The 27,505-nt window shown below is 42.5% G+C and overlaps 1 protein-coding gene across 1 annotated transcript in view; it reads left to right on the plus strand.

Annotated features, from left to right (window-relative positions):
* The window catches only part of Wdr27 (WD repeat domain 27), a 90,981-nt gene extending 66,112 nt beyond the window's left edge, over window positions 1-24,869 (plus strand). Inside the window, exon 26 of the mRNA XM_038338438.1 lies at window positions 24,722-24,869. Within this exon, the coding sequence (XP_038194366.1) occupies window positions 24,722-24,772 (51 nt within the window). The 3' untranslated portion in view covers window positions 24,773-24,869. The remainder of the gene's footprint in view (window positions 1-24,721) is intronic.
* The last annotated feature ends 2,636 nt before the right edge of the window (window positions 24,870-27,505 follow it).

A 27,505-nucleotide genomic window follows, 5' to 3' on the forward strand; every position in this document is an offset into this window, starting at 1 on the left:
TTTGTTTTGCCTCCAGTTTCTTCTCCTGGATGCCCATCTTGACATGAATCCGAATTTCTAAACCAATTGTCTTTCTGCTGAAAGAACTGATTTCAGGGAAGGCTTTAGAGAAGAAGCTTTGTCGGGAACAAAATCCCCCTCTTTCTCTCTTTTTAGGGGGCTGAGGATGTTTTACTTTTTCTTAGAGAATTTCCCAAGGTACTAAACGAGAGATTCCCTCTCCCCTTGAGTACCTGAAATTCTCCATGTCACGGTCCCCATGTTTGCAAAGTTTCTGAGAACTGGCTCGAATTCTTACTTTTTTCTTTGCAGGTACGTTTCTTTCCGGTTTCTCTGGAGAATTTTTCTTTTTCTGACTTTTCTTCATTTTGTAAATGCTGCTCCTAGCTGTAGTTTTGTTGGTGTTTATCCTGCATGAGTTCTCTGAGCTTCCTGACATTGCTTTAGAGAAATTCAGTTCATCCTTTTATACCTTTTACCCCACTGGCTCTTGTTTCTGGGTTCACACAGCTCATGTTCTCCCACACTCTTTGGATCTTTTGTCCTAAGTGTCTTGCTTTCCAGCATTTATTTTTGGATATTCCTTGATTCTATTGCTCTACTTGAACTGCCCACGCATTCTGGCATGCTGGCTGCCTTACTCCTTGGACTCTCCCTTAGCATGTTAATCTTAGTTTTCAAAATTCAATTTGTTTCCATTCCAATATCCCTACCATGTAGAATCTGCTTCTGTTGTTGATACGTTTGTTGAAATTCCTTTTTGACTTTTGTATGATTTGTATTTTTTTTGTTAAAATTTAGATGTATAATGTTTAAGTTGAAGGAACCACTGAAAGCTCCTCTATCCCTGTGATGAGGTTTTTATCTTATGAACCTGGTCCCTGGGCTCAGCCTTCTCACACCCTACATCTAGATGGGACAGGCTAGCTAATTGAAGGTACAATTTTCCTTTCCAGGTTATTTAAGCTCTAACAGGTTCCCAGCAGGAGGGGGGCTGTGGGTGGTTGTTCCCTGACGGCAGGCCTGCTGAGGACAAATGCTCTTAGGTGTTTTAGGAACAAAGAACTCCCCCAACCCCAGTGGTTCCCATGGAGATGGAGGCTCTCACAGTGGGGCTTCTCCCCTGGAGGTTTCAGTCTCTGACTTGTCCTGCTTGGCCTTTGTGAAGGGCAGTGCAGGTGTCCCTGAAGGTACTGGTTTTAGTCACTCTATCTGGGAGGCGGGGGTTTCCTTGCTTTCCTCCTTTCTCTAGCAGGGTTACTGCTTTGTCCTGGGTCTTCTCTCAGGGAGCAGAGAAAGGGACCAGGGTTGAGTCTGTTCAGCTGTTTATTAGGACAGAGTAGAACTCCCACATTCCTACTTATAGAACGAGATTGGGGTTCCCAGAAGCCATAAGTCTAAGGTGCATTGTTATAGAGACATACATAGACATCTCTCTAATGTCTCTGTTATACATCTCTATACATCTCTGCTCAGAAAGCTGCCAACCTGATGAAAACCATTCCCTCCCTGGTTTTAGAAAATGTTCCTAGTCTTTCTGATCCAAGTATGGCTAATATTTAGAGGTTCACTCCAGTAAGAAGGGAGGCAAAACTTTTTTCTTGAGATGCAGTCTTGGACACGGTTTCCAGATTGTCAGTACAGATAACATGGATCCACACAGAGTCATGGAGAGTGTCATGAGTTCCAATGCAGCAGGTCAGTTGTTCTGGCTCTGAGGACCATTAGGATGGGGAGGGAGCAGAAGAGACCTCAAGTTCATATTAAGTCTTTCTTATCTTAAGAGGTTGCGTTTGAACTCGGGGGTCATATGAACTGGGTGGGGGGCTATTATACAGTCCTTCCCCAAAGATGGCCGTGGCTCTGTTGGTACTTAAGAGAAATCAAGAAAGCTGTACAATTTGGCTCTGAGGCTCATGACAGAGCATCATACGGGGAGATGCATGGTTAAAGAAAGTGTCAGAGCACAGGTGAAGTCACTGGGATTCCTCTGCCTGATGGCTTCATGAGATGTGTCCCTTCTGTCTCCAAGTAAAGCTTCCTGCAGTAGCAGACACTGTTTCCATGTCTTCCCTAGGAGGCCCTCTTGGCTTCCTGGCACTGCCGTCTTGCTTTCTCACTGTGGTCTTCAGACACCTATGCTCCTCTGCCCTCACTCTGCTCCAGATCCACTCTCTCCTGTCAGACACGAACTCTCCTGCTTCAGGTTCTGGGGCACACGCCATAGCTTACCAATCCCCTCCCCCAACCACGCCCACCTTCTCCAGCAAAGTCCCCGTGTGTACAAGCCCACCATCTATTATTTTCTTTTTTCACGTCTGTATCTTTCCCTTACATTCTTTGTTAGCCGCTAATATTGGAGTACCTCAGAGAGAGAGTGCAAAAATCGTTCATTATCCAAGAGACACACACCAAAACTCTGGTTTCGTTTTGAATTAATAGATGATGAAGACAGCCCTTTTTGTATTTAATCTTCACCTTGACACTGGTGTCCCTGCTGTGTCTAAGGACCTGGGCACCTCAGCATGTGGCGTGTGCAGGCTTCAGAAAGGTTCGGAGCCCAGCGAGTCAAGAGGCATGCTCTCATGTGCTGTATTTAGCATTTATCACAGAGTTCACACACACTCTCTGCTATGTAGATAATGTGTGGTCCTATTACCCATAGTTATAGTTTATATACCCATTATTTATAGCTTCAATTACCCATTGGTGATCCAAAAATATTAGATAGGAAACTACGGGAGTGAATAATTTACAAGGTTTAAATTCTTTGTCATTTTGAATATTCTTTGCCACCTTACTCTGTTTTACCCAGGACCTTAGCCAACCCTTTGTCCAGTGAGCCTGCTCTGTGTTCACCACCCACTCACTGGATACTTCGGTTATATAGTTTGTGGAGGTTCCACAGTGCTTGGTTTCAAGAGACCCTTGTTTGACTTTATAGTGGCCCCAAAGTACCAGAGTACTGATGGTGGGAGTCCAGCTGACCAGAGAGATTTCCCTTTCCATGAGAAGGTGGGGTAAGTCCTTGACTTGACAGGACAAAGGCGAAGCTTCTGCTGACATTGCTAAAATCTATATAAGAACAGATTTTTCTCTCCATCAGACTGGGAAGAAGGAAAAAGAAATTTGTGCTGGTTTTGTTGCTGTACCTCAGACTGTAGAACTCTGGCCAAAAGCTTAGTTAAGATGGAAAGTGTGCCCCGAATTACAAGGCTTTGTGCTAGCTGTGGCTTTAGGCAGCCCCTAGAGGTCTTGGAACAGAGTCCGTGTGGATGGGGGCTCTGGTCCGCGGTTTCCAGAGATCTTGGCTAGCAGCAGCTTTGTGGAGATAGTAAGGAAAACAGGCTGGGGACAGACGGTGTGGAGCCAGCCCCCCAGCCGCTGTTTTTATAGCGCCTGGAAGGAAATGACATGTTAATTTCTTCATATGTAAAGTTGCTTTAGAAAGCACCATGCAGGCACTTCTGTTGCCCTGAATGTAAAGAGTGGGGTTTTTGAACCTTGGAGCAACTACCTGCTCATTCTTTTTTCCTTTTTCCTTTTTGGTAATTTAGCTTCTAATTTCCAATTGATGTTTAACTCGGTTGACTTTGGGTGGGATCCTGGAAGTGTGCAGGGGTGGAGGACAGTGTGCTGCACACACCACAGTGAGACCTGCTTTCTCCAGCTCTAGGAAATACGTGCACTGCAGGGAAGGGTTCTCTGTCTTCTTCTTTTGGAATCGATTGTTTCAGTGAATCACAGGCCCTGAGCCTGCCTTCTAGCCAACCCCTGTAGGCCTGTATCACAGACTAGGACTCTGTGTGTCTGGTATTCGCTAAATGCCCTGTACCTTGAGAAGGTCCCTCTGTAGACAGTGGCCTTGGTATTGAAGCCAGCATGTAATCAGGAATAACTGGCACCCAGACCTTCATCCCAGGAAAAACATGGTCTCTGCACTGCTGTAGCTTTCTCTCTGTGCAGAATCCAAACACAAACCAGCGCAGTGACTGAGGAGCCCACTGTAGACTGAGGCTCAGGTCAGGGCTGCTGTCCTGGGAGCTCGTTGCTTTCAGTCATTGGAGCTATGCAAAGTGTTTGCACTGAGGGAACCAATGATTCCTTTCACAACCTCAGAAGATCCAGAGGCCTATTTAACAAAGCACATATCTTGCTTGGTGGCTCTACAGCTGTTATTGGACACGTGGCAAGAGAGATGGAGAGTTTTACCAGAATTTCTTTTTTAGATTCCTGTTGGGTACATGGTAAGCTTTACTTTTGGTATGGAACCTTCTTAATAAGATCAAGGGTCTGAGTGCAGAAAAATATATGCCTTGCTTCCCATGCTTGATGTGAAACTCTCATTTAGAGAGTCTAGATCAGCGATTCTCAGCCTGCGGGTTGCAGCCTCTTTTAGGGTTGCATATCATATATCTTGCATATCAGATATTTACATTACAGTTCATAGCAGTAGCAAAATTACAGTATGAAGTAGCAGCAAAATAATTGTACAGTTGAGGGTCACCATAGCATGAGGAACTGTATTAAAGGGCTGTGGCCCTGGTCTAGGTGAAGGATGGATATTTCAGCCCTCTTCCTTAGTGATCTGAGAGAAGCAGAGAGATGTCTGCCTGGGGAGCCATGTGCTTCTATGGTTTGTGAAAAGTTGTAACAGAGTCTATCCTTTCCTCAAGAGTGATGGCAGAATCCTTGCTAGTGTTCAGAAGCAAGAGTGACCCTCCTGTGATGGTGACAGTTTCAGACTTGATGACTTATTTATTAGACTTATAAGCTTTTTTCCCTTCTTGCCTTAGTTCCTTAAGCCTTCTTAGGGATTCCTGTATACTCATTTCCATGTATGTCTGGTGTCTTTCCTTTCTAATCTGCTATACTTCTTATGAAATGAAATAAACATTTGTTTATTTCTCTCAAGAACTTATACCAGCCAGCATGATACTATGTGTGAATATTTTGTTGAAGCTTTTTCTAAAGTTGAAGTAACTGTTTATTCTTCTGAAATTACTGGAACTGTTAATCACAAATACTTCTTGGTTTTTGCTAAATGCTCTTTCTGCATCAATTGATAGCTATAATTTTTTTCCTTGTTGATGTTACTGGCTGTGATATTTTGATATTTAATAAAATAGTGTGATGTTTTATATATATGTATAACTCAGTGAGCATCCTAAAATACATACATTATGAAAGAACTCTACATGGAGTCACCTAGTAATGGGGAAGACAGAGCCCCAGATGGATGTCTTTCACCATTTGAAACATTCGGGGCCAGGAATGGATTACATCTAGTTGAGTCATTAGCTGAAGGGAAACTATGGAAACCCCAAACATCTCAGGCTATTGTTTGTAGTGATATTTCATTTGTATTTTAATAAATACAGTTTGCCTGAAGCTCAGAGAGTAAAACAGCCTCATTGTTCAGTCTTACAAGACCAGGCAGTTGAAGGTGTAAATCACAAACAGTCCCACACCAGTTTGGAATTATGATTAATAGAATGGTTGTTTATAAGGGGAGAAAACTTACAGATCACCTTTCCAGACAACATCCCTCTGCGCAATCAGGAAGGGAGCCTAGTCGCCAGAAGCAGAGCCCGAAGCCAGAGTAGAGGGAAGTGGCCGCATTTTTTTAAAGAGAGAGACCACACCCCAATGGGCTGGCATCTCAGCGGCTATTGGCTGAAGGAGCGGAAGGAGCTCCCGCAACAGGCAGTGGTGACACTCACCCTTAATCCCAGCAGCCACACTAGTTTTCTTTCTTTTTTAATATTAATTTATTTAGTATACAGTGTTCTGTCTACATGTGTTCCTGCAGGCCAGAAGAGGGCACCAGAGCCCATTACAGATGGTTGTGAGCCACCATGTGGTTGCTGGGAATTGAACTCAGGACCTTTGGAAGAGCAGGCAGTGTTCTTAACCTCTGAGCCATTTCTCCAGCCCCCACTTGTTTTCCATAGAAACCAGGCAGTAGTGGTGCACACCTTTAATCCCAACACTAGAGAGGATTATAAAACAGACAGCTCTCACTCCCAGTTTCATTCTGAGGTTTCCTGGAGGCAGAATCACTATTTTTGGATCATTAATATCAAGTGTTATCAATAAGCATCCTGTTATTTTGTTGTTAAGGTATGAGTGCTTCTCCCACTTTTGATTTGCTATTCTCAGGTTATTTATTTCTTGTGTCTTTTTTGGTGTCTTTAACCTCTTCAGACTGAAGTTTTCCTTCTTGTACCTTCTATAGAGTTGGATTGGTAGGTAGATATTGCTTAATTCCAGTTTTATAGTGGAATCTTTTTTCTTTTTACAGCTATTGTATTGATAATTTTGCTGGGTATAATAGTTTAGCCTGGAATCTGTGGTGTCTCAGAGTTTGTAGAACATCCAGCCAGGCCCTTATGGCTTCTGGAATCTTCACTGAGAAGACAGGTATTATTCTAAATGACCTGCTCTTAACGTTACTTGGTCTTTTTCCTTCACAGCATTTAATATTCTTTCCTTGTTTGTATATTTAGTATTTTTATTATTATGTGTTGTGAGGAATTTCTTTTATGTTCCTGTCTACTTAGTATTCTGTATGTTTCTAATTACCTTGATAGACTACTCCTTTCTTTAGGCTGGGGAAATGTTTTTACATAATTTTGTTAATAATATTTTTTTCCTCTGCCTTTGACTTGGGTTTCTTCTTCTTTTCCTGTTATTCATAGATTTAGTTTTTTTCTTTTCCTGTTATTCATAGATTTAGTCTTTTCCTAATGTCAAAGATTTCTTGGATGTTTTGTGCCTGTATTTTCTTCCTTCCTTCCTTCCTTCCTTCCTTCCTTCCTTCCTTCCTTCCTTTCTTTCTTTCTTTCTTTCTTTTTCTTAGATTTAACATTTTCTTTGAGATGTCCATTACACCTACCTTGTCTTTAATACCTGAGACTCTCTCTTTCATGTCTATCTCTTGGTGAGGCTCACCTCTAAGGTTTCTGCTTGACTTCTTAAAACTTTCATTTCCATTTTTTTCTCAGTTTGGCTTTCCTTCAGTGATTCTGTTCCTGCTTCCATGTATTAAACTGTTCCCATTATTTCATTCCACTCTTTGTGTCTACACAGACCTCATTAAGTAGTTTATTCATATCCTCTTTAAGGTCCTGGAACATATTAATAATTGCTATTTTTGAAACCCTTGTCTTTTTGTTTTTCAAGGTAGAATGTAACCTTGGTTGTACTGGAATTCCTCTGTAGACCAGGCTGACATTGACTCAGAGATCCACCAGCCTTTGCCTCCTGAGTGCTGGGGTTAAAGGTGTGGGTCACAAAATGAAACACAACAGGCAAGAATATGTGAAAGAGATTTGTAGGAAAGGGTTGGGTAGATAGGGATGGGCAGAGTTGAGAGGGGGAAGGGAGAGCTGTATCCATCTTATAGAAATCTGAAATTGTCAAAGAAAATATTTAATTAATAAAAAAAGAAGAAAGAAAGTAGTAGAAATATCAAATAAATATATGCTCTTCCTGCAAATGAATTAGCACAATCCAAGCCTGGTGATTCTGAGTGGTACAGTGTAGAGGGGGTGTGGCCAAGCTTGATGCTGAACAAGTTCTGGGACTGTGGATTGGAGTGTGGACTTTCTGTGATGGAAGTGAATTGAGAGAAGTGCAATCTGTCGCCAGAAATTTCTTCCTTTATGTGATCACTGAACGGTTACTGGGAGACATTGTGGACATGAATCTGTTGGTTTGACATGGAGTTTGTCTGTCTCAGCATCCTGAGACTAGACCTGCATTCAACTGTGTCAATTCATATCTTGCTTTATGTTTATCTTTTTCTAACTACAAACCCTATATATTTTGAAGAAATACTGATTACATCATTCTGTTTATAAATAATTGAGCAACATTGACAGCTGACAGAAGATGAGGGCCCATGTTACAGTACCTTTACTAAGACACAGTTTATCTACTCCAGGCTTAGTGTTAGTACATAGATACCGTTTCTAGGTCACCATTACCCAAGTTGGCCATTCTTTGGGCTAATTCCTCTGCCTGTTCTCTCTGTTGCTTTCCTTCCTCTTTTTTCCTTCCCAGCAGCTGGAGTTTTCTGTGACAAGAATTCATATCTGTATGTTAGGTTTAGCATCATGTCTCTGGACTAGGATTACGTGGTGAATAAGTCTGTATTCACCAATCTACAAGCCACAGTCTGTTGTTGTGTGTTCGCATAACATATTCAGTGGGGATGTTTCATGACCTAAGGTACCTAGCATGTAAACTAAGCCATGTACACTGGCTTCATTTATCCAAAGATATAAAAGGAAATGAAGAATCTGTATTGCTGCATCCTTGATCTTCAGTGGGACTTCAGATTGTGTTTGATTTGCTCATGACCACTCTTCATGGCCCAACTGCAAACTCTCAGAGCCTAGAACATTGCTTATCTTAAAAACATTCCAATGTATACTTTCTGCGTGAATGTGCTTGATCTTTATGGGATCTTTATGGGTCATGAGGTCCATGTTTTCTAACATATTAATGTTTTAAGTAGTTGTTTCAGAACAAGGCCAGTGTCATTATTCATTTCTCATGTGTCTACAGAGACATCAGATATGTTCAAATAGATTTATTGTGGCCACAGTTAGAATCAATTTATAAAAAGCAATTGACGTAGTTGGAAAATATCTTCTTGCAGATATTTAATGACTGATACTTTCCATCCCTTAGAGTGAAAATGGAAATCTGGATCAAGAGGAATTTAAATGGCAAGAAAAGTGGTTTTTTAAACGCAGTGGTGTTGTACAGTTTGCATGGGAGATACTGGCCCTGGTGCAAGGCTGCAGCTGCCTTCCTAAAAATCCCCCTTGCTCAGAAAGCAAGTTTTATAATTAGAAACCACAAAAGGTTTCCCTTTATGTGAGCGATTATCCCAGAACGTCAGGTTTCACTGCCTTTGAGGATTGTTTTTGTATTGGCAAAGAGAACTTAACATATTCCAGGGCTGACATCTGACGGGCATGCTGCAGCTCCTGTGTATGCTGCTGTGACGTGATCCCTGTCGTGTGTGTAGTTACTGCTCTCAATTCCTCTAAATTAAAGAACGTGGGAAAGGCTTACTTGGGCATGATGGGGACAAGATCTGGGCAGTGGCTCCATGCTGGCATTTCCCACAGCAGTGTACCAGATATTTCTTTCATATTTACGAACATAAATCTGTGTATTGGCGCAGACGCTTCCAAAGCTACCTTTGTTCTCCCCTGTGGCTCTTCCCTAACCTTCCAGGCTTTGCAGGAGGCTCACTTGAGAGAATGCCGGACAGTTCTGAAATGTGGGTGGTCATGAGCCCAGCAAACAGCACATGCTAGAGTCGTTGAACTGAACTTTAGGGCTGAGCTGCAGCTGGGCTGAGCCTTGTCAAGTCCGTCTGGGCAGCGGTGCAGCCTTGTTTCCCTGGACAAGGTGAACCACTTCACATTCTTTATTGCTTTTTCATTTCTCTTTTGTTTTCCATGATTATAATAGATCATAAAAGAAGAAGGGGGAGGAGAGTTTATGGTAGATGAGCCTATTCCCCACCTCCATTGCTGACCTTAAGGATTTGAAATACTTCTTGGTGTTCTTATATGAACCCAATGCTTTTTAATTGTGAGACCAAAGAAAATGTAGCAATAGACCTTTCGAGTTTTATAGAAAATTGTGACAAGGGAAGGCGAGCCCTGAAATGGTCAGTTAGTACCTCACACTTGAGTTCCTGGAGGTCATATGACATCTTTGAATCATCGCATTGCATTTGGAGATTGTTCGTTTCAGAACTGAGACCACAGAGGCCCTTGCAGGCCTAAGCTGGCACTGCCCCTGCCTTATCAGTCACAGCAGCCTATAGCTCAGCTTGCTGTTGTACCCATGAAAATGTCCTTACGTCACTTCTGGATAAGCCATTTCTTAAAGAAAATGATACTTTAAATAGTCCAGAGGAGAGATGGAAAGATATTTAAGCTAAAATGTCATTATAATATAAATAATTCTTATATTACCTGCTTGACAAATTTGTGTATCCAGATGTTAGGAGATATGAAAGTATCAAAGTAGAAAATTGAAAGATAAAATAGAGTGCTCACAATGAGAGAGAGAGAGCAGACTGAGAGTTTCCAAGGTTATAAACAAGTAGGTGACATCACTACTAACCCTACAGAAATAAGGAAATTATCGGTGAGTGTATGTGCTGCATGTGATAGTGAATTAAATAACTTAGATAGATATATTCCTCAAAAGTATCAAGTCACCAGAATCAGCTCAAGAATAAATAGAAATTTTAATAGATTTCCAATAAGTAAAGAAGTCATATTAGGAATTTAGAATCTTCCCTCACAAAACATTTAGCTAGAGTAACTTCTCGGATTGTTGTAATACGTAGCTCTGGAGATAAACGTTTGTTTTTCTCATGATGTAGGAGTGTTTCTATCTATCTGATGATTTCATTGGTTAATTAATAAAGAAACTGTTTGGCCTGATAGGTCAGAACATAGGTGGGTGGAGTAGACAGAACAGAATGCTGGGAAGAAGGGAAGTGAGGCAGTCACCATGATTCTCTGACCTGAGACAGATGCCATGAAGCCAGCCGCCAGGTCAGACATGCTGAATCTTTCCCCATAAGCCACCACCTCGTGGTGTTACACACATTATTAGAAATGGGTTAATCAAGATGTGAGAATTAGCCAGTAAGAGGCTAGAGCTAATGGGCCAAGCAGTGTTTAAATGAATACAGTTTCCATGTAATTATTTTGTGTAAAGCTTGCCGGTGGCCAGGAGCCGGGTGGTGGGAAGCGCCCGCAGCTCCTTCTACATTCCCATACTCACCCAGCCTACCAAAGAGGAAGAGCATGCTGTATTACTCTGTGAGACTGGGGCTACTCTAATCGCAGACCAGAGGACTCCCAAAGAACAGAAATCCAATACCAATGTATCTTTTATGACTATGGATACAAAACTCCTCAAGCAATTAAAATACATCAGATTCAGCAATATATGTAAAGGATTATTGCTATGTATTGCTCTGAGCTAATTGATTTATCATAGGAATGCAGGGCTGTTTTAACAAGGGAAATTAATACATTATATAAGTCCAATAAAACAAAAATGTCTCAGTAGACACAGAGAAGTTATTTGATAAAAATTTAAAACTTACCCCTGATACCTTCAGCAGCATCAACAAATTGGAGCAGACCTTAACCCCATTAAATTGATCTGTGCAAAATACACACCTGGCATCATAGTAGACAGTGAGAAGCAGATGAGAGCAAAGACAAGGATGTTTGGTCTTCCCTGTTCTCCTCCTGCCGCCCGTGTACTATAGAGTGTGCACTCAGGGCACTTAGGCAGTGCACTCATGCATGCACGCACACACACTTTTGCCTCTGAGAATTATTATCAGAAGGAGATTTGTGGTTCTTTGGGGAGTCATCATGGTCTCTATGATTTGGGGTAAATGCATTGTTTTAATTAGGGTTTCTATAGCTGCAGTGAAACACCATGACCAAAAAGCAAGTTGAGGGGGGAACGGGTTTATGTGGACTACACTTCCCGATTGTAGTTCACTGTCAATGAAAGTCAGGAGAGGAACTCAGTGGGGCAGGAGCCTGGAGGCAGGACCTGATGCAGAGGCCATGAAGGGGTGCTGCTTACTGGCTTTCTCCTCATGGCTTTCTTAGTCCTGCTTTCTTATAGAGCCCAGGGTCACCAGCCCAGGGATGGCATCATCTATAGTGGCCTGGGCCCTCCGTCATCAATCACTGAGTAAGAAAATGCCTTACTCCAGATGTTATGACAAGTCACCTGCTCGGCCGTGTCTGTGTCCCACACTTCCCCCGGCTTGTGATGACCCCCGAGTCTTCAGTTCCCATGTCTACGCTTATCCTCTAGGCAGGGTCCATCTTCTTGACAGTTTTGTAGTGGACCTGGACCAGCTTCTTCATCCACTTCTTTTCCTCCTGTCTCCTCCAAACTTCCCAGGTATAGGTGTTATGTGATGGAGACCTTAGCTGAGAAGTTCTGTCAGAATCCTGCACCCCTCCTGTGCAGACTCCTCTGCAGCTCTGGGGTGTGTCTGTCTACCATTGGTGGCCGAGTCTGAGGTCTCGTCAGAGTAAGGACTGGAATTCACCCACCAGCTAACATGTTATGAAAGACTTGTATCAGAAAACACACTGAATGCACCTGTCTAGAGTAAAACCACACAACTGAGCTTTATCTGAGGTGAGCGAATGTGTCCTGATGGAGTGACCTTCATGTGTGGGGTGTGTGGATGGACCGACTCTTCTGTGTGACTGTCCTGTGTGTGGATGGACCAACTCTTTCGTGTGACTGTTGTGTGCTCGGCGTGTGGATGGATGGACCGACTCTTCAGCGAGTCTCCTCTAAAGCGCAGGTGTGACGCAGGCCTCTTCTGTCCACTCAGCTGTAACAGCACGTCCTGTGCAGCAGTGAACTGAGGAAGGAGGCCACATGGCGGCCCTGATAAAGCTGTGTCCATGTGGTCTCGGGTAGGGCTCCCATGCGTGCTGCTTCCTGGCCGGTGTGTGTCCCTGTGGAGCCTACATCACCCATTCGTGGGTTTTTCTCCCTGTCAGGTTTTGTCTTTGTTGCTGACCTTGGGGTGCCAGCCCCCCATCAGAACCAGGGTAAAGAAGAAAGTCCACGAATGAGGTGATAGCTAGAAAAAGTTCTTACCCGTCTAAAGGTTATATATTTTCTAACTGAGGGGAAAAAGAAGCACAGACACTTTCTGATGGTAACTTTTCTTTCCTTCATCTTAAAAAAAGTGCTGTCTAAAATCTCTCTTGCTTTCCCTCCTTTTCTCTGCCCCACTGCTGCTGACCTTTCATCTGCTCCCTCACGCTCCACCCCTACTGCTGCCCTGCTGACTCCGCCTTTCATGCTCCACCCCTGCTGCTGCTCTTCTGCCTCTGCCCTTCATGCTCCACCCCTACTGCTGCCCTGCTGCTCTGCCCTTCATGCTCCACCCCTACTACTTCTCTGCTGACTTTGCCCTTCACGCTCCACCCCTACCGCTGCTCTGCTGACTCTGCCCTTTGTTCTCTGCCTCCCTATATCACTGCCCTCTGCTCTCTAGCTCTGCCCCCTCTCATGGCCAAACTCCAGACAATGATGTTAGATTTTCAGAACCCAAGATAAGTCACGTAGTTTCTCCTAGGCTAGGAATATCACACTGACCCATGCACATAGCTCTAATTTGGTGAGGGCTCCCAGACAGAAAACAACAGGCTGAACCTTGAGGCTGGGGAGTACGTGCAGAAAGGATCATTGCTGCAGGGGGTTATGTCTAAAGTCACTTCAGGCTCCAGCCTTGAGTCAGTAAAACAACACCTGAAAAAAATGACCTCACATATTTGTCTCTAGGGACAGCCAGGTATTTGTCTCATGGGGAACCAGCCTGCTTTGAATTTGCTCTGGAGTCCAAAGTAGCTGTCTGTGCAACAGGCTGTCCTTATGTCTGAGACTCCTCTGTCAGTCTGAGAAATGTAAAATATCCTAGTGTTATTTCTATTCATCAGAATTATACAGATAGTAGAAGTCTTCCTCCTGACCATCCACAGCTGTGTGTGTGCCCAGGAGATGGAATATTTTCATGAGATAAACACACAGGCAGTGGGAAGACACCCAAAGCTGTTCTCAGGGAAGAGCTGGTGGGGTCCCCATCAGGGAATCATGTATCTGGTGGGCTGACTTGTTAGACACTAGTGGTCACTGCTGTGCACTCCCAGGGCCCTCTGCACAGCTTATCTCTGTTCTCTGTTACCCAAAGCCCTAACAGATAAAGGATAATTATATAAAACAGAAAACACAGAAAACATTTTTTATTAAAACAAAATTTCAAGAGGTCATATTATTTAAAAATGAAGTTTATATGCTTTAAACATTTATTTAGAATTTTTCACTTTTATTAAAATTAAAAGCATATGATTTCTACTTCATTGTGTTCTGACTTTGAATAAAGATGGCATAGTTTAGTTTTCTTAAGACTAAAGACATCTTATTAAATATTTTTACAGGAAAGAAAAACAGTTTGCAATCCAGTGTCCGGGATCTGCATACCAATGTTAAGATCAATCTTTACAGGTCATGTGTGCTCTGTCTAGACACACAGCTGCACAGAGAGAGACATAACTGATAGTTATGTGCAAAACAGTCTCTGATGTCACGTAGACCTGTTGTGATTTTCTGTCAGCTCATTTGATGTCAACTCTAGACCATAGCAGAAGAGCAAAACCCAGTGTGTGAGCATTGCTCTTCAGTCCATGAGTTCCTGCCCTCTGGAAGGGCGTGCTTGGTAACCTGTTTCACATCAGGTGTACACCACAGGGATCTTTTGTGCAAGACAAGGTGTACAGAAAGAACCATTATGGGTGGACTCCAGGAGGAAAAAGACGAAGCTTGAATGTTGCTCTTGCTGTATTCCACAGAGCTGTATTCCACAGAGCTGTATTCCACAGAGTTGTATTGCTACCCAGCTTTTACCTACATGCAAAAGTGTAGTCTAACAGTGGGAGCAAGCCAAGAAAACAGGAATTCCACAACCGTACAGGAGAAGGAAGGTCACGAAGGAGAAAGCCACTTAAGGTTCAAAGTGGAGAGGGCTCACTTAGCTGTGCAGAAAATCGGAACTAACAAGACAGGAGGATCTGTGCTTCCCTGAGGCTCAGTGTGAAACAAGCCATGGACGTGTGAGCAGAAACAGTAAGGGACCTGTTGAGTGCTGTGGCAGAGGTGACTGCTGGGGGGGCAGGAGCTATAAGCTGATGCAGACTCTGTGGGTACAGAAACACTGCTGACCTCAGCAATGCAGAGGGTATGTGTCTGCGTGCACAAGCATGTGTGTGTGTGTAAGTGAGCGGGCGTGGTGCTCAAGAAAACCTGTAATACTGTTTAGAGATGTAATTTTTAAATCATAGAATTCACTTCTATGACATGAAAAATTTAGTGACAGAGCATTTCTTCTCTTGAATTTGCTTCCTTTGATCCACAGGGTAGAGAGATGGAACATCTTGGGAGGGAGAAAGGGAAGGAAGGAGGGAGGGAACAATCACAGTTCCCAGGCCTCTGATCGCCCATCTTAGAACAGCCTGCTGGATGAGCAGCAAACCCTAGCAGTTTTTGCACACAATGGAGCCAACTATGCAGCGTGAGTGATCCAGGGATCCATGAGTCAGATCTGTGTACAGCCGAGGTCCTGCGCGGTCCTCTGCAAACCCGCAGCATGTGGCACATGTGGGTGCAGAGCAGTAGGGGGACCCGGAGAGGCACCTCCTGAACAAACAGCTTTGCAAGTTATGTGGGAAAGAGGGATAAATGCCAGGCAGGTCTGGGCGCTGCTGCTGTCCTCTGCATGGCCCTGGGGTTCTCCCAGGGGTCTCTAGGGGCCTGTGCAGCGCATGGACACAGTCAGCAGCAGGGCGACTGTTTGGATTTCAGCTCTTGAGCCCTGGCCACGGAAGATGGTTCAGATTATGTTTAATGGTTGTTGATCTAATATCTGGCTGGCGAGGATATTTGTCCCTGATGGTCTGGCACAGCTTCCAGGTCTGCAAACACTCATTGCTGTGGCCTCCGGCCCTGAGCACACTGTGGTCACACTGTAGGAATGTGACAGTGGGGCCAGGATTCTAGTTCTGCTCAATTTCTTTGTAAGTGATTTATAAACCCAGCTTGAAAATTTATCTCAAGTGAGTCGCAGCGTTTCTGTTACTCTCAGCACATAGGGTTCCAGTCACACATCTAGTTCTGTCATCGAACTGTGCTAATGAAGTTTGTGAATGATAAGAATGGCAAGCAGGTTCAAGAGAGCAATAGACTCAGAAGGGAGAAGATGCAGAAACCGTGTCCCACAGATAAACCACTCATTGCACAGACTTGTGCAGGTGTGGGTACCTTTGTGCTGACTGTGGTCAAGGACAGGTTAAAAAAAGGATCAGAGCTGCAACTTAATCGATATAGTTTGGCTGTGACGAAACAATCTATCTTTAGAAATTACACACTATGCGGTATTTTATGGAACTCTTACCTGATACAAAAAAATTAGTGGGGTTACTATTTTTATAATTCTAGAGACATCTATTACTGGATTTTTTTTCATTTTTTCCACCTTTTAAAAAGAAATAGTACATGTTATTTTGGGAAACAGAGTAAGCACGACAGGTGTGGCCATTAAGTCCGTAATTCCAGCTGCTCGGTGGCTGAGGCAGGAACTGAAGCCAGTTCAAGTTAGCAAATTCCAGACAGTGAGGGCTGTATCTTAGAGGCAGAAAAGGTCTGAGTTCAACCCCCATCACAGTGAAAGAAATACATGGAGTGGGGTGTGCACAGAGAGACAGACAGAAGGGAGAGAAAGGGAAGGGGGAGGGTTGTGCACAGAAAGACAGGCAGAAGGGAGAGAAAGGGAAGGGGGAGGGGTGTGCACAGAGAGACAGACAGAAGGGAGAGAAAGGGAAGGGGGAGGGGTGTGCACAGAGAGACAGACAGGAGAGAAAGGGAAGGGGGAGGGGTGTGCACAGAGACAGACGATGGGAGAGAAAGGGAAGGGGGAGGGGTGTGCACAGAGAGACAGACAGAAGGGAGAGAAAGGGAAGGGGGAGGGGTGTGCACAGAGAGACAGAAGGGAGAGAAAGGGAAGGGGGAGGGGTGTGCACAGAGAGACAGACAGAAGGGAGAGAAAGGGAAGGGGGAGGGGTGTGCACAGAGAGACAGACAGAAGGGAGAGAAAGGGAAGGGGGAGGGGTGTGCACAGAGAGACAGACAGGAGAGAAAGGGAAGGGGGAGGGGTGTGCACAGAGACAGACGATGGGAGAGAAAGGGAAGGGGGAGGGGTGTGCACAGAGAGACAGACAGAAGGGAGAGAAAGGGAAGGGGGAGGGGTGTGCACAGAGAGACAGACAGAAGGGAGAGAAAGGGAAGGGGGAGGGGTGTGCACAGAGAGACAGATGGATGGGAGAGAAAGGGAAGGGGGAGGGGGTGAGCAAACAGGAGGAGAAACCATGACATCTCTGAGGCCCTGAGCCTTCCCCCAGGGGCCACTGTGGACACTCTCAGGTATTTCTTCTTCCTGAGTATGCGTAGGTGTGTGTGTGTTTATACCTACACATGTCCACAGGAGAGAAAATGAGATCCAACTGCCAGTACCATTTATTACTCTCGCTTTCCACCCAATATCTTTAAATTTAATTTTAGAATAGGCATGGGGTATAACCATATAAAAGTGAAGTTAATTTTTATATAATGATCTTTGCGATCTGACTGGACTTGTTTATTGTGTGTGACAGTTTTTAATCGTTTCTTACTTTGTGTACATATGATTCTATCACCCAAAACGTCAGTTTCAAGTCTTCCCACTCCAGATGAGTTGCATTTCTTTTTCCTGATCTCTCTAATTATAAGAGCAGCTGTCTTTGTTGTGTTCCCAATTTTAGTGAACGTTTCCAGGACTTTGCCATTAAGTTGTGGGCTTTGCATGCCTGGCGCAGTAGCGTGCAGGAAGCCCCCATTATTGCTAGTCTGTTTGGTGTTTAATTTCTGTGTAATATTTTTGTCTGTTGAGATGATCATATGGTCCAGGCTTTACTCAATTTTATAGTACATCAAATGAACTTCTTTTCTTTCTTCTTTTTTCCTTCCTTCCTTCCTTCCTTCCTTCCTTCCTTCCTTCCTTCCTTCCTTCCTTCCTAATTTGTGTTGATTGGAGAACAACTCCATGTGTGTTTGAATACTTGGTCTCCAGTGGGTGGAACTGTTTGGGAAAGACTCGTAGGTTTGCTAGAGGAGGTGTGTCTCTGTCACGCTTTGAGGTTTCAAGGGAGCGATGCCATTCCCATTGTGATTTTCTCTGCCTCCTGCTTTTGAAGTCTGAGAAATGAGTTCTCAGCTATGCCTTTGCTCCTCTATCATGGACGTGAACCCTCTGAAAACCGAACACTAATTAAACGTTTTCTTTTGTGAGTTCCTTTGGCCTTGGTGCTTTACCACAGCAGCAGGAGAGTAGCTAGTGTGACGCTCCACCAGCTTCACACTTTACCACAGCAGCAGGAGAGTAGCTGGTGTGATGCTCCACCAGCTTCACACTTTACCACAGCAGCAGGAGAGTAGCTGGTGTGATGCTCCACCAGCTTAAGTAGCTGGTGTGATGCTCCACCAGCTTCACACTTTACCACAGTAGCAGGAGAGTAGCTAGTGTGATGCTCCACTAGCTTCACACTCCTGGTAAGCATGGCTTGGTCACTGCGTGGTCCTTCAAGGATGTCCATTGTTTTACATTGTATCAAGATGTCATCTTCAAAAGTTGGGCTGTGTTCATCTCTCTCCCTGGACAGGCAGTGAGTCCCATAGCTGCTTGTATTCTGAGTCCACTTGTTTATTTCATGTTCCCTAGGTGAAAAACTCAGACACAGCGAAGGGCAGTCTTGGCGACTGTACACATGTTATGTGTGTTACTAGCCCTACCTGTCTGTGCTGCTCCCTGTTGAGTTGGCCCCTGCTGCTATTTTATTCCTTTTCAGCCAGCAGGGCAGTCACTTGGAGCTCACACTTACCAGCACAATCACACTCTTCTCTGCTCCCGTAATGCTGTGGAAATGGGACAATAGCCAGAGCTGAACCAAGCCAGGGATTCGGAAAGTGGGGAAACTTGCCCAAGATGCCCATAGAACAATGACTCAAAGATAATTTTATTGTTAATTTTCAATTCCAAGAAACATATTCCCGACAACATGATCCCTGTGCAGTCTAAGCTAACACTAACGTTTTCAGAGCATGCATATTCCCGACAGCATGATCCCTGTGCAGTCTAAGCTAACACTAACGTTTTCAGAGCAGGGTCCGCAGTGAGTGGTGGTGATGAAGTTTGGGAAGTGGTTCCTAGACTTGCATTAGCTCATTACAGGAAGGCAGCCCTTCCTCCTGTCTGATGTTGGGAGGCTAGAGACCTAGCCGCGCTGATGGCCTTCCTTGTACCGTTATTCCCTTTGTTATCTTTCTTCTGCATATTATTAGTTCTTCGAGAATTTTGTATAATGCACTTTGATTGCATTTACTCTTCTTTCCCAACTCCTTTCAGGTGCACTTCTGCTTCTGTGCCCATCAATCTCCCTCCCTCTCTCTCTCTGACAAGACCAGAAAAGAAAATCCATATCACAGTTAAAACACTAAGTATATGTAACAAAGAAAGTATTTTGAAAGTCATAAGAGAAAAATTCAAGTTACAAATAAAGAAAACCACATCAGAATAATGGCTGATTTCTCAATAAAACTTTGCATAACAGAACATGAAGCAATGCATTCCAAGTACTGAAAGACTATTATGGCCAACCTAAAATAGTATACCCAGAAAAACTATCTGCCATGATTAAAGGAGAAAAATTTACAACATAAACAGCATATATATATATATATATATATATATATATATATATATATATATATATATATACAAATACAATAAATACACAATACACAAAACCTAAGGAAAATACAGGAACATTATTTCAGGTTGAAGAGAGGAATGAAAATAAGTATGATGCCATAATGATTAAGACACAAATACACTGAGAATACAACAATGCCAAAATTAGCCACACGGTGGCCACAATTAACACACATATTTCAATAATAACTTTAAATACCAGTGGCCTTGATTCTCCAATCAAAGATAGACTAACTGAATAGAACACACGTATCTGTTGTCTGTAAGAAACACATCTTTCCACACAGGCACGGTGTCAGAGTAAAGGATGGGCAGAAACACTCCAGTCCTATGGGACCAGGAAGCGAGCAGTTGTCACTGTTCTAACACCCAGCAAAGTGGACTTCAAAATAGAACCAACCAGAAGAGAAAAAGAAGGACACTTCATTCTACTCAAGGGAATAGTCAATTAAGAAGATACTACTACCCTAAAAATACTTGCACCAAACTCTGGGTACTCAAATTCGTAAAAAATGTCTACTACTGAAAGACACAGATTAACAATCAATTAATAGTATGCTAGTCCATTCCCCCACTTCCTTCAATAGACAGGCCATATGAACAAGAATAGAGAAATATCAGAATCAATTGATATCACACATCAAATGGACTTAACATTTATCTACAGAATATTCCAGCCAAACATGAACACAACAAAGAATACACATTATACTCATCAGCATGTGAAAGCTCTTCTAAAATAGGCCACATACTGGGGCAAAACCAAATATTTACAAATTCAAAAATATTTAAATAATTCCTTGTATCCTATCTGACCACAAGGCAATAAAACATAAAATTGACAGCAAACAAATCTTTAGTAAATACAAAACTCATGGAGATTAAACAGTTCATTACTGAATGATAGATGAGTCAGAGAAAAAATCAAAAAAGAAATAAAAAAAATTCTTGGAACTAAATAAAAATGAAAATATAACACAACAAAACTTCTGGGACATGTAGAAAGCAGTCCTATGAGGGGAATTTATGGCTCTAAATCATAAAGAGCACAAATAAATGACTTAATGATGCAGCTCAAAAAGTTGGAAAAATAAGGACAAACCCAGTCAATGGCAAGAAATAATAAAAGCCAGAGCAGAAATCAATGAGATAGAAACAAAGAAAGCAGTGCATAAAACCAATGAGTTCAGTGCTAGTTCTTTGAGAAGATGAGCAAGATTAACAGACTATTTGTCCAACTATCCAAAAGAAAGGAAAGGATCCAAATTAACAGACCCAGAAACTTATAGGGAAACTTCACAACAGACACTAAAGAAATTCAGAATATAGTAAGATAATACTTTAGAAACAGGTATTCCATTAAGCTGGAAAACCAAAAAGGAATGGATGAATTTCTAGATTCAGTCAAACCACCAAAATTCAATCAAGAAGAAATAAAGAACCTAAACAAACACATAACAAACGAGGAGACTGAAGCAGTGGTAAAAAGCTCTGAGAATAGGGTCAAAGGGTTCACAGCAGAATTGTACCAGACATTCACAGATCCACAATCAGTCATTTTAAATTCATTTTTAAAAAGTTAGAAACAAAAGGACTCTCCCACACTCCTTTTACATAGCCAGTATCACAGTAATACCCAAATCACGTAAAGACACAACAACAGAAAACTACAGAGCAATATTCCTTATGAGTGTAGACTCAAAAGTGTTCAATAAAATATTTACAAAAAGAATATATATCAAAAGGATTATGTAACCATGAACAGGTTGGCTGTGTACTTATATGTAGGGATGATTCAGCATAAGTTAATAAATGGTAATATATCACATAAATGGACTTAAAGATAAAAATCACATGATCATCTCAAAAAATACCTTTGATAAAAATCCAAGATGCCTTCATGATAAAAGTTGTAGACAGAGTAGGGCTGGAGGAAACATACCTCAACATAAAAAAGCTATATATGAGAAACCCCTAGCCATCATCATCCTAAAACAGTTTGATGCAATTCCACTGAATTCAGGAATAAGACAAGGATTTTCAGTATCCCCACTCCTTTTCAATCTTGTAAGTACTAGTTGGGGCACTAAGGCAAGGAAAAATTCAAAGGATACAAATAGGGAAAGAAGAACTCAAACTATCGTATTTTCAGATGGCATGATACTATACGTTAGAGATTCGAAACATTCTACCAGAAAACTTCTAGAAGCAATAAACAAATTCAGCAATGTGGCAGGATACAGAATCAACTTGTACAAATCAATAACTTTTCCACACACCACCAACAAACCTACAGAGAAAGAGTTAAAGACATAATTCCATTCACAGTAGCCTCAAAGAAAAGAAAGCTTCTAAGAAATGAACTTAGCCAAGGAGGCAAAGGACCTCTACAATGGAAACAGTAAACCTCTGAAGAAAGAGATAAAGACAGTCGAAATGGAAAAACACTCCATCCACAGAGATTAGCTGAATTAATATTGTAAAAATGATCATTTTACTAAAAGCTATTTACAGATTTATTGCAATCCCAATCAAAATCCCCATTTCCTTCTTCACAGATTTAAAAAATCACAAAAGACCTCAGATAGCCAAAACAGCCCTGAGCACAAAGAACAATGCAGGAAGGAATGCAATTCCAGTTCTTTAGATATAGAGTCACAGTAATAACAAATGGTACCGGCACAAAAACATACACTTAGACCAATGGATCAAACCAAAAACCCAAGCATGAGCACATGGAACGTCATCCATTTTATGTTTAAGAAGGATGCAAACAAGAAAAATTGAAAAAACAAAAACATAAGCTAGAGAAAAGAAAGCATTTTCAGCCAGGCGGTGGTGGCGCACGCCTTTAATCCCAGCACTCGGGAGGCAGAGGCAGGCGGATCTCTGAGTTCAAGGCCAGCCTGGTCTACAAGAGCTAGTTCCAGGACAGGCTCTAGAAACTACAGGGAAACCCTGTCTCGAAAAACCAAAAAAAAAAAAAAAAAAAAAAAAAAAAAGGAAGAAAGAAAGCATTTTCAACAATTGCTGCTGGGAAAATAGGACGTCTACACGCAGAATAATAAAATTAGACTCCTATGTCTCACTTTGCGTAAAAATTAACTCCTAATGGATCAAAGACGTAACATCCCCTTGTTTGGCATTTTCTGTGTCTTCTAGCTCTAGTTGGTGTACTACACCGTTTACGTTCTTTGTACACTTGTCGCCTGGTAATGGAGATGGCAGAAGACAGGAGCACCGAAACCTGTTATTGTCAAAGAGCTTACTCTTAATTTCCCCTATTTCTGTTTCATGTGTTTCGGTGGTCTCTATGATGTATGTGAATGTTTGTATCATTGTGTCTTGGGCCATTGACATGTCTATCAATAAAATTATCTCGTTTCTCATAACCTTTTATTTAAAGTCTAGTTTTCTGAGCCATCCCCACTCACTTTTTTTTGTTATTTGCATGGAATATCTTCTTTTTATTTCAATTTATTCGTGTCCTGTATCTAAAATGAGTTTCTTGTAGACAGCATATAGGTGGATCATTCAGTACATCCTTCCAACCTTTACCTTTTTGCTGTTGCAGAGCTAATCTGCTTACATTTAAGGTTATTTTGGATAAGAAGGAGCTTACTTCTGTACTTTCCCCACGTGTGGTTTAGATTTTCCTTCCTTTCTGGCAATGCTTTTCCTGTGTTGTTAGTCAATTCTTGTAATAAAATGGTTCAAAGTATTTCCTTTTTCTTTTGTGTATATTTTATAGATACTGTCTTTGTAGAGATTACATTTAACCTTTTAAAGTTGAAACACTTGAATTTTATTTATACTAGATTAACTACAATAACACACAAAACTATGCCTTTTTTTTATCACTGCTACCCCTGCCTTTTTCAGCTTAAATTTTTATTATTTTGAGGAAGAATATCCATGCCACAGCAGACATGTAGAGATCAGAGGACAGCTTTGTGGAATTTGTTCCCTCCTCCCACCTTTCTGTGGGTTCCTGAGATTGAACTCAGGTTGTCAAGCTTGGGCAGCTCACTAACCTTTTTTCAGTTATTAAAATTGAAAGTTACAATTTTATGAATATAGTGTGTTCATCAAAGTATAAACCGATAATAATTTTAAAATTCACTGGCTTCTTAAATTATTTAGGAAAATGTAGAGTTGCAAATCCAAGTTACAACATTAATTCTTTGACACTAATAACTTTTTAATAATGTATTTGTCTCTTAAAATTAGTTACCAAGGGCCTGGAGAAAGGGCTCTTCCAGAGGACTTAGATTCACTTTCCAGCGCCTACATGATGGTGCACAACCATCCGTAACCCCAGTCCCCAAAACCTGACACCTCCTCTGGCCTCCATGGCACTGCATGCATGGGGTACACAGACATGCATGCAGGGAAAACACACATACACATAAAAATAAAGTCTCAATAGTTATAGAGTTCTATTGGTGTAATTGTTCATGTTACCTTTATTAAGACCTTTATCCTCATGTGACTTTAAGTCCATATTTAAAGTCCTTCAGTCACCGGAAAGTGGGCTCCCTCTAGCATTTCGTACAGGATAGGACTAGAGGTAATGACCCTTGGCCTATCTGGGAAGCCTCACTTTCCCCATCAAGACTCAAGAGTGTTTACTAGATACAGGATTCTCTGTTGACAGAGAGAGACCCTTTCTTTTACTCTCTAGTCTGTCAGCCACTGAGAGTATCCTGGGTTGTGAGCCACTTTTCTTCTGCTGCCTCTGGGATTCAGCCTGGTTTTGGCTTTTGAGATTTACTACATCATGGATGAGTGAGGCTATTTTAGCTCATCTTGGGAGCCTATTGAGCACAGATGTTTATATTTCTTTTATCAATTTTAGAATGTCTTTTTTTCATATTTCTTTAAATATTCTCCCTGATTCTTTTCTTGTCCTGAGAGTTCTACAGGCACATGTTGGTCTTCTTGACAAAGCCCCATGCATCCTGTGGTCTCCATTTTTATTTTAACTTTTTGTGGAAATAAGATCTTATCACCCAGGCTGCTCTGAGACTCAGAATTCTAAGGTCAAAGCATTTCAGATTCTAAAGCATCAGTGGAATGTATCTTGGACTAATGAAGTATAAGTATCACACTATTGCAACAGATTTTACTAATTTAATGAGTTTTGCTCTTTGATCTGAAACATTACAACTAATGTGTAAACTTTGTGGCCACTTTTATCCCTGGTTACTCAGTAAATGAAAAATGTTTGGTCTTAATGTAGTGCTCCACTTTGTGTTACAGCTTGCCACTGCCACCTTGGATGGGAAACTTCAGCTATTTGTGGCTGAGTGACTGCTGGCCTGATGGCAAGACTACAGGAAGAAATGAAAGAATTCATGACTTGCCACTGAGGCAGATGGGGCAGTTTTTGTAGGGGGCCCTTGCTGGATTCCCCTTCTGCAGGACTCACCCTCCTTTGAGCTTCCCTTCTCCTAGAAACCATAGTCCATCCGTGCAGTTATTCTTCAATAAAGATGAGTCGGTGTCTGTCTCCTGTTGGTACCTTTGAGAGAAGAAAGGGTGGGGGCCTGAAACAGCACTGGACTCTACAGAAACTGGGTCATCTTATTCTGTACTCTGTAGTTTCTCAGTCCATGCATGCCACCATGGCAGCTGCACTTGAGGGTGCAAGGTGGCAAGGATGCCACGGCCTGATACTATCCACCTTGATGTCCCTCTTTGGTTTCTTCAGGATGAGCAAGGCCTAGGGCACAGAAGATGGACACCACACTCAGTTTGGTCTTCTCAGTCTCTAACGAGAGGTTCTTATGATTCCCTTTGGTATTTGAAAGATAAAATGATTCATGTTCTGGGGAATATGTCATGGGTTTGCTCAACATTGGCACATCCATGTGTTTGAAGACATCAAAGCAAGAATGTGGTCGTGGTCCCAAGCCTGGCCACAGAGGGATTTGGCCCAAACCTTCTGGAATAAGCAATTTTTGTTCATTTCCCCCATTCCCTTGCAAGGCTTTCTTTGCAGATGTGGGCCCCATTCTTGTCTCCAGCTTAAAGAGACTTCACTGCATTCCAGGCCTGTCTGGGGAGGAAGTTGGCCTTTCCTGTCTACTGTGAATGTTCTCTGTGCTGTGCATACACCAGGGGACTAGTGGGGAAAAGACGAAGTGTATATACAGGTACAGGTGTCTGTGGGTCTAAGGAGCATGCAGGCCACAGGAGACAGGCCCTTCAGAAGCTCATTGTCAGTGTTACAGCAAAACCGAACCATTGGCATGTTGGTTGTCTGACCACATTTTAACCACAGAAATCTCTCGCTTAACAGAGTGAGCGTAAAACTGTCTTCACTGCCCTGTTCTTTTCTCTCTCATGACTTTTATTCCCCTTTTTCATTGCCGATCAAAGTTTGCTCATATTCTAATTAGGATCAACTTACTTTGATTTGTTTCTTCTGTGAAAGTTCTCCTGTTATTCCTGAGTTTGCTGGGGCATAGCTCCATGGTGCCTTGCATGCTGAGTTCATGACATTTGCTGGCACCAAAGAGATTGAGAACGCTCCACATACATGGGGAATTTTCTTTCTGGTAAAAAATTTTCCCAGATGAGTAGGTGACCATTTATGGTAGTTGTTGGGGCTCTTAGTCCTCTGACGCCTGAGGCCTCAAGTTATCTCCCACTTACTGATGCCCAAGTCTTACTAATCTACTTACTGCATGCACTTGAATTCATAAACAGTGTGTTTAAAAAAATTGAGAGTTGAGTGCCTCTTTCTCCTTTCATCATGACATCATAGATTTCAGAAAGACAAGAGCTGAATGGACCTAGCACAGGTAGCTCGGAAGAGAAGTGATACAAATTTGGCTAACTGCCGAAGGGGGTGTCTGAACATGGGTAGAAAGGATGGTCACTCACGTGGGGACAAGCAAAGCAAGAAGGCTGTGATCTGATGAGGAAGGCAGGGACAGGACAGCTGTACCCGGGCCTCGACCAGAGAGTCTGAGGAGGGGGAGAGCCATCTTGCACTGATTATTTTATGACTCTTGACACTGATTTATATAACAGTTACATTCATAGAAATGTTATATTCTCCCTGTGAATCTTGGAAAAGAGGATCAGCTTATCTCTTTCTAAACATGAACTGCAGGAGTCTGACATTCCCTGTGCTGGAGCTGTGGAGTGCCCTAGACAGTCCCACCCAAGTAGGCACCAGTTAGTCCACAGTTTATGAAAACATCTTCCTGAAGAGGCAAGCAGCTCTTCTGCCCTTTACATGGCCTGTCAGGTGGGGTCAAAGATGACAAGCCACAACCCAAGAGTCTCCACATGGGACTGTAGTGTCCCACAGGGAGCAGCCGTGATTCCTACAACATCTGGACCGTTGAAGTCACAAGGCCTGTTTCCCTTTGAATTATGACAGAAGCTGTTTACAAGAGGAACTGAAGGTTGAGATGCCATGCTAGCACCGCAGCAACTGGGACTCCACTCCTCCCACAGAGCACTGTGCCTAGGACTGTGCCCTCCCCAGCCTTGGTGAGGACTGGGTTTCTTGCAGGGACCACTGCTGCAGGCTGATGTCAGGGACTACTGCTCTGGTGTTTCTCCAAGAGTACAGAAGAGGAGATGCCGGTGAGTGTAAAGTCTGGAAGAAAGGCGTTAGGAGGAAATAAAATGTATTGATGCAAATGCAAATTTAAATGACTGAGTCAGTTTCTACCCCAGATACTCAAACACCATTTCACCTTTGAATTAGGTGATGGCCACCTATTTCTCACTCTACTTTGTTCAAATATCAGTGTAGTTTTATGTAGATAATCTTGTGGTTTGATTCTGAAGTAGTACCACAAGATAATGTTTTGAATACTTGTTCCAAGGTGTAAGCACTACTCGGGAGGCATGTCCACTTACTGGGCTGCATTTCAGAAAATAGTGCTTTTTGCAGCCTTTTTCTTTTGCCCCATCAATCTCAAATGTGAGCTTTCTCGGGAATTCCCTGGAGTGTGTCCAGAACCTTTGTATATATTATTCTTCGTGTGAGGCAACGAGTGTGACTGGAAACAGGAGAGAAAA

The sequence above is a fragment of the Arvicola amphibius genome, chromosome 8 (genome assembly GCF_903992535.2).
Source record: "Arvicola amphibius chromosome 8, mArvAmp1.2, whole genome shotgun sequence".
Lineage (NCBI taxonomy): Eukaryota > Metazoa > Chordata > Mammalia > Rodentia > Cricetidae > Arvicola > Arvicola amphibius.